Source organism: Paramormyrops kingsleyae, chromosome 12 (assembly GCF_048594095.1).
Source record: "Paramormyrops kingsleyae isolate MSU_618 chromosome 12, PKINGS_0.4, whole genome shotgun sequence".
NCBI classification, from domain to species: Eukaryota; Metazoa; Chordata; class Actinopteri; order Osteoglossiformes; family Mormyridae; genus Paramormyrops; species Paramormyrops kingsleyae.
In genome coordinates this window covers 31,736,995-31,749,416 of record NC_132808.1, presented here as the reverse complement: position 1 = coordinate 31,749,416, position 12,422 = coordinate 31,736,995, and the positions used below count along the sequence as shown (strand labels likewise).

Sequence of the window (12,422 nt, the reverse complement as noted above, 5' to 3'; positions counted from 1 at the left end):
ATAATGAGGAAGCCTGACTTTAGGTCATTTGAAGTCTCATCTCAAAAACTGCAAAAAAGTGGACTGAGTTTTGGAAATTTGCTCTTCATTTGGGGCCCAAGGTGAAGCAGCAGATCATTAAACACAGATGTCAAAAACACCTCTTCCCTCTTCCTCTGTTTGTTAATCTCACTCTCGGTCTCTCTGTAGCCCACGAGGGAATCTCCCCAGCACCTGCCGAAACCTGCTCCTCTATTCTCGGAGCCCGTGGGTCACACTAACCGTAGCCATGCAAACATCAGTCACGGCTGTGTGAACCCCCCTCCTCTCAAAGATTCACTGCCCAGAAATGAGCCATGGTTTACACTACTTTGCATACCCTGAAAATATGGGGGGGCTTTTAACAGCTTTGGTAGGTCTGCTGGGTGGTGTTTGAATTTGAAAGCTGCACCAGATGTGTTCCACTGTTGTAGCACACTTTGCATATCGCTGGAAACCAATTTTTTTCATTATTATTAATAACCATATTAGTAATTACTAAGCTATCTGTTCAACGGCACTTTTGACCAACCAACACAGCTGGGAAGCATTCTGGACCAGTTCAGCTTAAGTTCACCATTCGCTGGGCCTATATTTCAGTTTGATTGCACAGAGACCTTTGGCATGTCATGCAGGGACAGGATGGGATGCAAGATGCGCGGCTTCACTCTCGGGCAAAAATGTACGACAAGAAAAACAGAGAGTGGAACAACAAGGGTAGAGAAATATGGCACACATGCATCAACTGAATTTATTGAATTGAAACATTATTCGGCATTTGCACAGATAAAAGTACAAGTACATTGGAATTCTTGCATGCTTCATTCGGTTAAAATTTGAAAAACAACAAACAAGACTATACAAATTTTACTATAAACATTAACGTATGTAATAGATATAAAAAAAAAAAAAAAACAGAAAAGCAAAGATGCTTGAATGTCAGAAATAGTTGGACCAGGATTTTAAAGGCGGAGCGAAGTCTGCAGAAGCCATGAAGTGCAAAACAAATGAACAAATCAGAAAAGCGGCAATTCAGCACAACAGCCAATCACAATACAGAACGGCAGCAGCCACTCGGAGGTCTCGTAGTTGTTCGAATTCCCGTGTTAATGTTAAATACATGTATGATCGGAAGATCCTGATGAACGCCGTAACACAGTTTATCGCTGGCAAAATAATTGCACCGCGCCTAAGCTCGTTTTTGTAAAACCTGAGTGCTGTGGGTTTGTCGGACTAGAAGCCCTCAACCTGATTGCTGGCAGGAAGAAGCTCTTGTGAAAATGTGCCCTGAGTGTGATAGTGCACTCACGTGGGACGGTGTGTGGCTCTGTGGGCTAAGCTTCTGTGCGTATATTTATCCTGCTGTGCTGGGTAAACAGCCTGACCCTGTGCTCATCTCTGCGTTTGTCCTAAACTGTGTATATATGTCTCAAAACAGGGAGCAAGATACGATATGGGAAAAGAAACTAATGCGAATGGCAAATAAAGGGTCATTTCACATTGGTATCTGAGGTTATACCCAGCCCCCTGCCACCTGAACAGTGAGTGTCCTGAATGATGAGGGGGGGGGGGGTCTCTAATAAAAGATTAAAATGCTACCAGATGGCTCAATAGACTGGAAGCTGAAATCTTCACCAGAAAGGTCTTACTTATTTTACCGGAAATCTATTTTACAGGAAATGCTGCATCCTGAAACGTGGCTTCGCCACTTGGGACGTGCACAACGTGCCGCACAATCACACAATCACACAATCAATTTGATGGCCCTGCTCATTTGGGTCTCAAAATTGAATCTTGCGATACTGGGATCAATTGAGGAGCACCGTATCAAATTTGAAGTTGATAATTACAAAAATATTCCAAAAAATGTTTCCTTTCTTTTTCTGGAGTATCCCAAAGCTGGTTATGTAGTTACGGTATGTCAGTACCACACACACTGCTGTTGGTGTCAGCATGGACACTCTGGTGTTGCCAATGTAACTAACCATCCCATTTATCCCATAGTGGGGCCCTGATGTTTGTCTATGCTATTGCCTAGAATACAGTATCAGTCAAAAGTTTGGACACGCCAAGCCGCTTTTCAGGACAGCTGGAAAAGCATCCCAGGAAGCCAGTACGGTCAGCCAGTCCCTGGAGGAATTGGGGTTAAGGGCCTTACTCAAGGGCTCAATGGTGGGATCACTCTGCCGACCCAGGGATTTGAACCGGCAACCTTCTGAGTCCCAACCCATATAACTGCCCCCCCCAACAAATATATATTTTTTTGTTTAATACTTAATTGGTCAGTGCATAATTCCATATACATTATTTTATAGATTTGATGTATTTATAATTATTGTAAAATGTAGAGAATAGTACACACAGACCTTTCTATTGGTGGGTGTGTCTAAACTTTGACTGTAGCTTTTGTGTTATTCTACCTTTACCTTGGTTGTCAGTGATCCATTCTGCATCTTTGTATTATCATACAAAATGAGAACCTCCACTGAAATGACTCATTGTTACAAATAACACCAGTAAACCAAACTGGTCGTTCCGGCTCTCAGCACTCTGAACTCAAAACATCTTGCCGGGCCTTTTGCGAAGAGCCTCGATTGTCGGGTTTTTGGGGAAGATTCTTGCTTGGGAGGCAGACAATGAACACCTGCAGGCTTCAGGATGGTCTGGACTTTCTTTGAAACCAGTTTTTTTTTTTTTTCAATCCCAATCCATATAAAACATTAATCGCCTGAGGGCATGGGGAAAATTCCTCCTCGGATGGTGTGAACCTCAGACATAATACATACAGCGCTGGACTTATTTCAAGAACAAGCACAAACAAGTACAGAGGAAACTGTGGAAATTACAGCTCTCCGGGGGCGTACCCGCAAGCATGTACCTAACACAGTACAAGTATAGTGATTGTCATGGTCTCCCAGGCTATCTCCAAATCGCCCTTAGCAGCTGTGTGTGTCATTGCCTGTGTCCGTCTGGCTTCTGACCTGGGCTTCCGAGGCTAAACTGCAGACTCTCCATGACCTTGTACTGGATAAAAAGTGCTGGAATAGCTCTTTTTATAAAGGGAAGTACAACCATTGAGCTATTTGATTTTATTAGCCTTAAAAAATAAGTGTTTCCCATGAGATGGCGGCCTTTTGGATGCATGCCTTTCAATGTAGCCTAAGCTGATATTTAGCGGAATAGAGAAAATTTATTAAAGCCATGTGGGGATATTGTCTTCTCCCCTGTCCCATCTTGCCGTCCAAAAGCTACGTATACAGGCGACACAGGAGCTAAGTGCCGGGGCCGAATAGCAGAATCAGACTGGGATTTGAAACAACAACCTTCTGGTCGTGAGAACAGAGTCCCAACCTGCTAGACCACCACACCGTCCAAATCAGCCAAGACTGATCACTGTGAACTGATTACACAACAGCCTGCACAAAGCCCTCGCTCAGGACTCCTGGTCCACACCGCTCTCTCTCTCTCTCTCTCTCTCTCTCTCTCTCTTTTCCCTCTGTGTTGTTCCACTTTTCCATCTTACGACAAGGAGTGATGTGAGGATTTCAAACATTTCAAAAGGCATGACAGGAAACAGAGGAGAGGGTGAGATGCGGGACGACTGACACGAGAGGAAAGAAAGAGACTCGCCGACAGGAAGCAATAAAACAAGACAAGTAAGCGGGACATCTGTGCTCTGTGGTGAGTGCACCTCTGCGTTTATCATGACGTGTTTTAAAAGTTTCATGCCTATCTGCAGCTACAAGAAATGCGTATTCATGAAAGGCACATTAAACTGTTGAGCTTCGCACAATAAGCAAGACTTTGTGTCACTTTTCCAAGTGGCAAGGCTTGGAAATAGTCCCGGTTCTCCGGGATCTTTTCGAAGAAGGCATTACTGGTTCTGGCATTAATTTGCATTCAGCTAAAATAGCTGAAGAACTCTATGCTAGCAGCAGCTGAGAAACGAAAGTATACGAGAATCAGTCATGTGGCGTTTTACGGTTACAGCTGGAATTTTACAGACCACAATAGCCAAGCCTGAAACATATAAAAGGAACAGCTGAAAATTCCTCCCGATGACATGAATAGAAATTCGCTTGGCACCGATCGTTGTCCAATCATTGTGGCCCCGGCCGCAAGAAGGAATCTAAAAGATGCACATATAATTATATTCAAGATTTTTTTTCTGCGACGTGCTCAGTTATGCTGGTACATCTTACAAATCTGGCTTGCTCCTGAGACTGCACAGAAGAGAATTAAGATCAATAAAGGTTAAATTAAATTAAACAAATTAAGTTGGGGGGGGGGGGGGAAGGAGCAAGTAGGACAAAAAAAACCCTAAATAGAAGATAAATAAAACATTATACATAAAAATGCTATTCAGAGGACAGTGTCCAAATGACAGCACGTGCAGCGTGGATGGTAGGCAACGTGCAAATGGCAATATACACGGACATGAAAAAGGTAAACGTCTATGTGGGAAGTTGACATGTGATGCAGTGAAAAGGCATAAATAATTAACAGTCAGTTATAAAACATCAGTGGGTGTAGCAAGGTTGAGAAACCCAGGGGTCTGAGGGTAGATGCCCGTCTTGAGGCTCTGTGCCACCGGACTGCAGAGGCAGCTGCATGATTTCTGCAGGCTGATCCGGCAGCTAATGGGATGGGCAGAGCCCTTTACAGTTTCCACAGGAAGAGAATTATTAAATCTTATTTGTTTTGGAGATCTTTTTATCTGAAATGATGTATATGTCTGTGAAAGCACGGCCGGACAGTCTATGGAACCTGTCGGGGGAGGAGGGGGGTCTCACAGCAAATTTAACGTTATTGTGTGTTATCAAAAGGGGCACTTTGTAAAATTTGCTGACCGGGGGGGTGGGTCCCCTTGGGAGGTCTTGCAGCAGGCCACCTGCTGAGATGGGCTCCGGGGAGGGGGACGACCTTGCTCTAGAGCAGTGGTTCTTAACCCAGTCCTCGGCGAACCCCAGACGGTCCACGTTTCACCCTTCTGACCATCCTAGTCGCGACAATCGGACCCACGCGTTCACTCCTCCGCATGTACATTCTCAGGGCTCTAGCTAACTTTAGCTACATGCATTAGTACAGTGGTTAGCAAAGCATAGACCGCGAACTGCTATAACAATAGTAACCGATACTTTATTGATCCCCGTGGGGAAATTGTCTTTGTGCCTCCCTCAACTTGCTCATTGTAGAGTAAGCTGTCCGCAAAGGGCAGCCACTAGTTGGGGCGCCTAGGGAGCTGGGGGTGAAGAGCCTGGAAGGAACCACAGACATACTGAGGCTGGGTTTCAACCAGCGACCTTGTGATTACAGGCACACAGGCTTAGCCCACAGAGCCACACACTGCTTGCAGCCAAGAAGGAGTGCATGTATTTTATTAAGGATAATAACCCCCCCCCCCCCCCATATTCTGAACCCCCACCCCGCCACTCCCTAGGGAGCTCATCAGATTATTTAATTTTTTTTTTTGAAGAAGTAGCTCTCGCTGTTAAAAGGGGTTAGAGACCTCTGCCCTGCACCAAAGAGCCTTCCATTTTTAAGATACAAAATTATAACAATTATAAAAAAATATATGGATGAGAATCTTGAGATCAGTTATCAGCAGAAGATGGCTGGTGCTGATCCAGCAGTGTTTCCTGGGTTGTGGTTGGAGGTTCAGTCAGGGTTTGGGTCAGGGGCATCCGGAGGTACTCAGATCCAAAAGCTCGCAGTCATGTTCAGTCCAGATTCAGGGAAATCATTTCCCGAAAAGTTCCTCAGATTTTTTCCAGTGTAAATCTAACATTAAAACCTAATAGCTTGGAGTTTGGAGTTTATGCCTTTAGACAATTTCACGTTTCAGATGCAGGCGGTGGTATAAAGAGCAGCCGTAAACCTTGGCTGTAAGTTATTATCCCTTAGTGGCTAATCTGGTGGCTGGTGTCCTGCAGGCTAATTATACTTAGCACTGGTCCTCTTAGTGTTAGAGAAGAGCCAGTGACGTTTCATTTGGCAGGACAGACTAACACGGAAAGTCCCAGATTACCCTAAAAGGACATGGCGAATAGACAAGCGCTCTATTCCTCTGAGACGTAGCAGAGAAAAGTCAGGACTCAAGGACTGTGTTCCCTGAAGCTGTCAGATTGGGGTGATGTGTTTGTGACCAACAACAACAACAACAAATTTATTTTTGTATAGCGCATTATCACAACATTACATTGTCCCAAAGCGCTTTACAGCATCCCCACCCAAAGCCCCCAGTGAGTAAGCCATAGGCGACAGTGGCAAGGAAAAACTCCCCAAAAGGAAGAAACCATGGGAGGGACCAGACTCAAAGGGGGAGCCCATCCTCCAGGGGCCGGCAGGGAGAGTCAAATACAGTTAAATCTGAAACACAAACGGGGAGCAGGGGGGAGATGACAAGCCGGTGCCACCACTCCCTCCAATCGCCAGGCAGCCAGAAGGCAGGGAGCGGGTCATACAAGGAAGATGACACAGGCAGAACGGCGAGCTTGATGCACGGACGTCATTGGTAGTGGCGACGTCACATGTTGCAGGGTGTGCTGGACATCTTGATAGATTGAAAGCTCCAGGCAGCACCCCCCAGGAGAAGGTGGTGGAAATAAATGCAATTAGTCAAAGTAAGGGAGACTATAGGCAGTGCTTAAAGTTAGATGAGTGCAATATGAAGTGCAATGCTCCGGCAGATATGGCTATGGCAGCATAAGTAGGATTCTGCAGGGCTCCGGGTTCATTAAATGAACCGCAAGTTCCAAGCGCGCCGGGTGTGACAGTGCTTTATGGTGTACAATAACATAATGCGTGTTCTGTTTTTTTTTGTTTTGTTTTTTTTTGACGTCGAGATGGCAGCACGAGATTAATTGTGGTTTCTAAGATGCTAATGTCAGGGTTGCGCCATCAGACGGCTGTCTGGCACCGTTTGAAATGGCAACCGCGACAAATTCAAACGCACTTACTGTACAGGTCAGGGACACGATCCTCCCAATTTCCTCCTGATTTCCCCATCATTAGTCCCAGTTATCACATTGTCCATTTCCACCAAAACATCTGCTGCAGAAAATTCAATTTGCCTAAGTTCCCATTAAAGCTTCATACTGAATATCCTCCTGAGAACCGACCTATTCATTTATGTCCATTGTAGTGGACATTGTATTTTTGCATTTATTTTTTCACTGATGTTGGGAAACGTATTTATTGTTGTTGTGCACTAAAGAGGACATGCTGTGAAATTAAAATAAGAATACATTTGAAAAAAATCTAAATTGTAAGATGTCTTATTTCCTCCAAAAACAAATAACCTACAATTGAAGGACACTTTTTTCCTTGGGTCTCAGGAGGATATAAAGGAATCCAAAAGGGATTTTTATTTTCCCCACTCGATTGCTGTATTATTTTTCTTATTAGGGTAAAATACCACCCCCCCCCTCCCCCTTTTCCACCTCCCCCTACAATCCAGACCTCAGATCTGAGTCTCTCTCATTTCTCATTTCTCACTTTTTCACTTTCAACATCATGCACCTTATTGACTCTGTACTTAAAGTCATTTATTTATTATTGTTCATAGTTCATTGTGTGTCTATTGTGTGTCTATTGTGTAACATGTTACAACTGTTATGTGTGTGCGCTGCTCCTCTAAAGTTTTTTGAATTTGAATATTTTCAGCTTGTGGAAATATGGGAACAGTATCTAGTTTTTCCTTTACATAGTGGACTAAAGTTATATTTAGCTGTATGATAATAAAAGAGGAGTTGATGGAATAACAATGTTGCATTATTTACCAACCAGCCACTGTCGCCCCAGCTTCCTCACTGGCGGCTTCGTGCGGGGAAAATGTAAAGCGCTTTGAGACGATGCAATGTGAACAGAAGTATTATACTGAAGATCAGCCAAAACATTATGACCATACGTGTGTATTTCCATGCACTATATGCCGTGACACATTATTCCCATAATCAGCGTTAAAATTATCTGCAATTTGTGCTGCCCTTTTGTTGGTTTGTGCTACACAGCAAAGCCCCCGTACAGTTTTACTGTATTTGACTCTCCCTGCCGCCCCCTGGAGGACGGGCTCCCCCTTTGGGTCTGGTTAGGGTTAGGGCTTCCTCTGCTGCCCCCTGGAGGATGGGCTCCCCCTTTGGGTCTGGTTAGGGTTTGGGCTTCCTCTGCTGCCCCCTGGAGGACGGGCTCCCCCTTTGGGTCTGGTTAGGGTTTGGGCTTCCTCTGCTGCCCCCTGGAGGACGGGCTCCCCCTTTGGGTCTGGTTAGGATTAGGGCTTCCTCTGCTGCCCCCTGGAGGATGGGCTCCCCCTTTGGGTCTGGTTAGGATTAGGGCTTCCTCTGCTGCCCCCGGGAGGACGGGCTCCCCCTTTGGGTCTGGTTAGGGTTAGGGCTTCCTCTGCTGCCCCCTGGAGGACGGGCTCCCCCTTTGGGTCTGGTTAGGGTTAGGGCTTCCTCTGCTGCCCCCTGGAGGACGGGCTCCCCCTTTGGGTCTGGTTAGGGTTAGGGCTTCCTCTGCTGCCCCCTGGAGGACGGGCTCCCCCTTTCTTCCTTCTCGGGAGTTTTTCCTTGCCACTGCCGCCTATGGCTGCTCACTGGGGGCTTTGGGTGGGGATGCTGTAAAGCGATTTGAGACGATGTAATGTTGTGATAATGCGCTATACAAAAATTCATTTGTTGTTGTTTGTTGTTGCCACAACGAGTCTCGGCTGCCAAACACCCTGCTAGTGGCTCACAGCTGCTCCCTCCTCAGACCCGTCTCCGTGGGTACTGACCCCGACTGGCCGCGGGCTGACCCGCCTCCGTGGGCACTGACCCCGACTGGCCGCTAGCTCAGACCCGTCTCCGTGGGCACTGACCCAGACTGGCCGCGGGCTCAGACCCGTCTCCGTGGGCACTGACCCAGACTGGCCGCGGGCTCAGACCCGTCTCCGTGGGCACTGACCCAGACTGGCCGCGGGCTCAGACCCGTCTCCGTGGGCACTGACCCAGACTGGCTGCGGGCTCCCCACAAGCCTGCTCCTTTCAGAGATGCTCTCACCCACTGCTCAGGCCATAATGATCAGGCCCCGGTCAGAGTCACTCGCATCTTCACCCTCCTGCTCATTTCCGCCGCATTCGATGTCGGCTATGAGTACCAAGTGTTAGCTGAACATCTAATATATCCCACACCTTGACAAGCACCATCTTTCGTGTGTATATAATATATATGTATATGTATGTATGTATGTGTGTGTGTATATATATATGTGTGTGTGTGTGTGTATATATATATTTATATATATAATGTGTGTATGTAAAAAAACAAAAACACTGTGTGTTTGTGTGTGTATATCGCAGTATACTGTATATATACAGTGTGTATGTGTGTGTGTGTGTGTGTGTGTGTGTATAAACCCTAATGCCAACAATGGCAACCTTAACCTCTACCCAGCCTTAACCTTAGACTAAGTATTTTAGTTATTTTAGTTTGTTTTAGTTTTTTGATTGCAGTCACAGATTTTTATAAAATTGGGTGACTGAGCATGCTGGGATATGTACAAACCTGCCCTTTTCCCCATAGAGATAATTACTGACACGTGCTTAACATGAAAAGCTGCCCCTTCTTTCCTTCTAACCTGCATAAGCACCTCCCTCCCCGTAGGTAGACGTCCCTGGCATGAATCTCAACGACACCTGCCCAATGCTGAAGTCCATGAGGAACAGCTCCCACTCAAACAGGAGCAACCACGCCGACATGGCGGTGGTGGCCTTACACGGGATCTTCTCCACCATGGGCATCCTGGAAAATGCTCTCATCCTGTGGGTGGTGGGCTTCCGGGTCCGCCGCACCGTGGCGGCCGTGTGGGTGTTGAACCTGGCGCTGTCGGACTTCCTGGGAGTGCTGACGCTGCCGCTCTTCACCTACTACCTGTCCTCGTCTCACAGCTGGGAGCTGGGCGCGCCGCTCTGCATCGCCCAGTCGGGCCTCTTCTTCCTCAACATGTTTGTCAGCGCCTTCCTGCTGGCCACCATCAGCCTGGACCGCTGCCTGCTAGTGATGCAGCCCATCTGGAGTAAGACCCACCGTTCGGTGGCCATGGCCAGGAAGATCTGCGCCCTGGGCTGGCTCTGGGCGGGCATCAACACCATACCCTATGTGCTCTTCCGTGCCGTCATTCCTACGACGGATAATCGACATCTCTGCTACCATAACTTCGCCCGTTTCCCTACAGCCGCAACCCTAGACCATGACTGCCGAGTCCGGCAGGAGGCCACGGCCCTGAGCAAGTTTCTTCTGGCGTTCCTCATCCCGCTGATCATCATCGCCAGCAGCTACGCCTGTGTGAGCTGGAAGCTGAGGCAGAGACACTTGCAGAGGCAGAACAGCCTCTTCACCAACAGGAGGATCTACTGCAACAGCACCTCCAGCACTCTCTCCCCCAGGTTCTCCAAGATGGTGATGGCAGTGATCGCCGTCTTCATCTTCACCTGGTCCCCCTACCACATCTTCTGCCTCCTCGAGATATCCTCTGCCTCCGCCAATCCTCTGTCCGACGTCCAGAAGGTGGTGGAGGTGGGTCTCCCAATAGCCGCCACCTTCTCCTTCCTAAACGCCACCCTCAACCCCTTCCTCTACGCGTTTAGCTGTCCGGATTTCTGTGAAAGGATTCGGGAAAGTATGGGGGCCGTCTTGGAGGGTCTTCTGGCGGAGGGTGAGGACACAGGGTCGGCCAGATTGCAGTTTAATGGTGTTAGAAGGTCAGTCATTGAAAAAGCCAGAAATATAGACAATAATAGCAAAACAGAGATAGAAAGTTAATGGCCCAGCATGTGGGGCTAAAACTGAGTTGCGTTGCTTCATTCCAACATATAATCCTGCTTTAATGATCCACAGGTAAATAAATCCTTAGCCTTCGAACATGAGAGATAATTTAAACACAAAAGAAACTGGAAGAAGATGACTTAGATCATATTTAGCCTGAAGCTAATTAATTAAATCCCACATTTATTGAATACAACATGAGCATTCCCTGTTTACATAGCACATCTGTCATTGTAATTGTAGATCTATCATTCATATTGGATTGTCATTCATAATGAGAATTATTGTTTTGTATAGAAGGTATTTATATGAATATGCATGTAATTTCTCTTTGTGAAACTGTGGCAGTCAGCAGACGCAAACATACATTATCACCATTAAAATCCATATGGTACATTTGATAAATAAACCTATACTGTATATCATTCTTTATTAGTTTGGTATTCCCTGTGTGTCTGACGGTCTTCTATGCTTTCTACATTGTATTCTATATTTTTTGCTTACATGAAAATATGAAAATCAACATAAGACACATGAAAATAACACAGCGGAACAATATTGCAATATGTAATTTACATGAGTCCCCCCCCCCCCCAACCCTCTCCTAGAGAAGTGATTGGACAATTGATGGATGCAAGTATGGAACTTTCCATTCTTGTTTACTACCATATCAAATACTCTCTACGTATAATGCAATTTTGGTTAATTATAGCGGCGTAATTACCTCCTTTGACTCTAAGTAGGAGAAGTGGTCACAAAAAAATGCATGGAAGTATGTTAACAAGTGTGCCTCATTAAATAAAAAAAAGTATTTTTTAGAAAGTTGCCTTTCACTTTATCTCTATCAGAAACCCAGCCCATCCCCTCAGCAGCCACCCTCGTCCGTCTTGCCAGTATCTCTCCATCAAACCCAGCCACCCTCGTCCATCTTGCCAGTATCTCTCCATCAAACCCAGCCACCCTCGTCCATCTTGCCAGTATCTCTCCATCAAACCCAGCCACCCTCGTCCATCTTGTCAGTATCTCTCCATCAAACCCAGCCACCCTCGTCCGTCTTGCCAGTATCTCTCCATCAAACCCAGCCACACTCGTCTGTCATGCCAGTATCTCTCCATCTCTTCCCCTTCGACCTCAGAGTAAAGCGATAAACTCTGAAAGTCAAGTCAGCCCCCTACTGTTACAGGGAGCACCTGTTAGAGGAAGCTGATCCGGCTCCGCATGGTAAAGTGCTATCAGTAATAATCAACATGAGCCCATAGCGATGCCCAATGCACATCTTTGGCAACAAAATGGAAAAATAACAGAATAGCGTTACCTTTCAAAATACTGTAGTGTGATGTCTGCATGATACGACAGTATGAAACATTACAAATCACCCACTACCTCTGTGCCTTATTTTCTACTTCAGATTTAATGAGATTGATCATTTCGGTCAAAGCAAATTGAATTTTTGCATTATTTTTTTTCAAATGATCCTTTTTTATATTTTAAAAACAGGCTAAATAAACGCGACAAATGTTATTTAATAAATGCTCAATAAATAATTACGAGTGAATTCCACTTTAGGGGAAACATTTAAGAAAAAAAAATGAAACTCTTTA

At 45.9% G+C, this 12,422-nt stretch overlaps 1 protein-coding gene across 2 annotated transcripts; it reads left to right on the top strand.

Annotated features, from left to right (window-relative positions):
- The first annotated feature begins 3,209 nt into the window (after positions 1-3,209).
- Positions 3,210-11,413, top strand: LOC111842720 (prostaglandin D2 receptor 2-like). Of its 2 annotated transcripts, none has more exons than XM_023809625.2 (2): positions 3,210-3,699; positions 9,665-11,413. In XM_023809625.2, exon 2 carries the CDS (start codon positions 9,676-9,678, stop codon positions 10,816-10,818), a length of 1,143 nt encoding a protein of 380 aa, XP_023665393.2. In that variant the 5' UTR covers positions 3,210-3,699; positions 9,665-9,675; the 3' UTR covers positions 10,819-11,413. The 2 variants fall into 2 exon arrangements, with proteins under 2 accessions (XP_023665393.2, XP_023665392.2); XM_023809624.2 differs by having other exon boundaries at positions 3,213-3,699; positions 9,661-11,413.
- Positions 11,414-12,422: the final 1,009 nt, after the last annotated feature.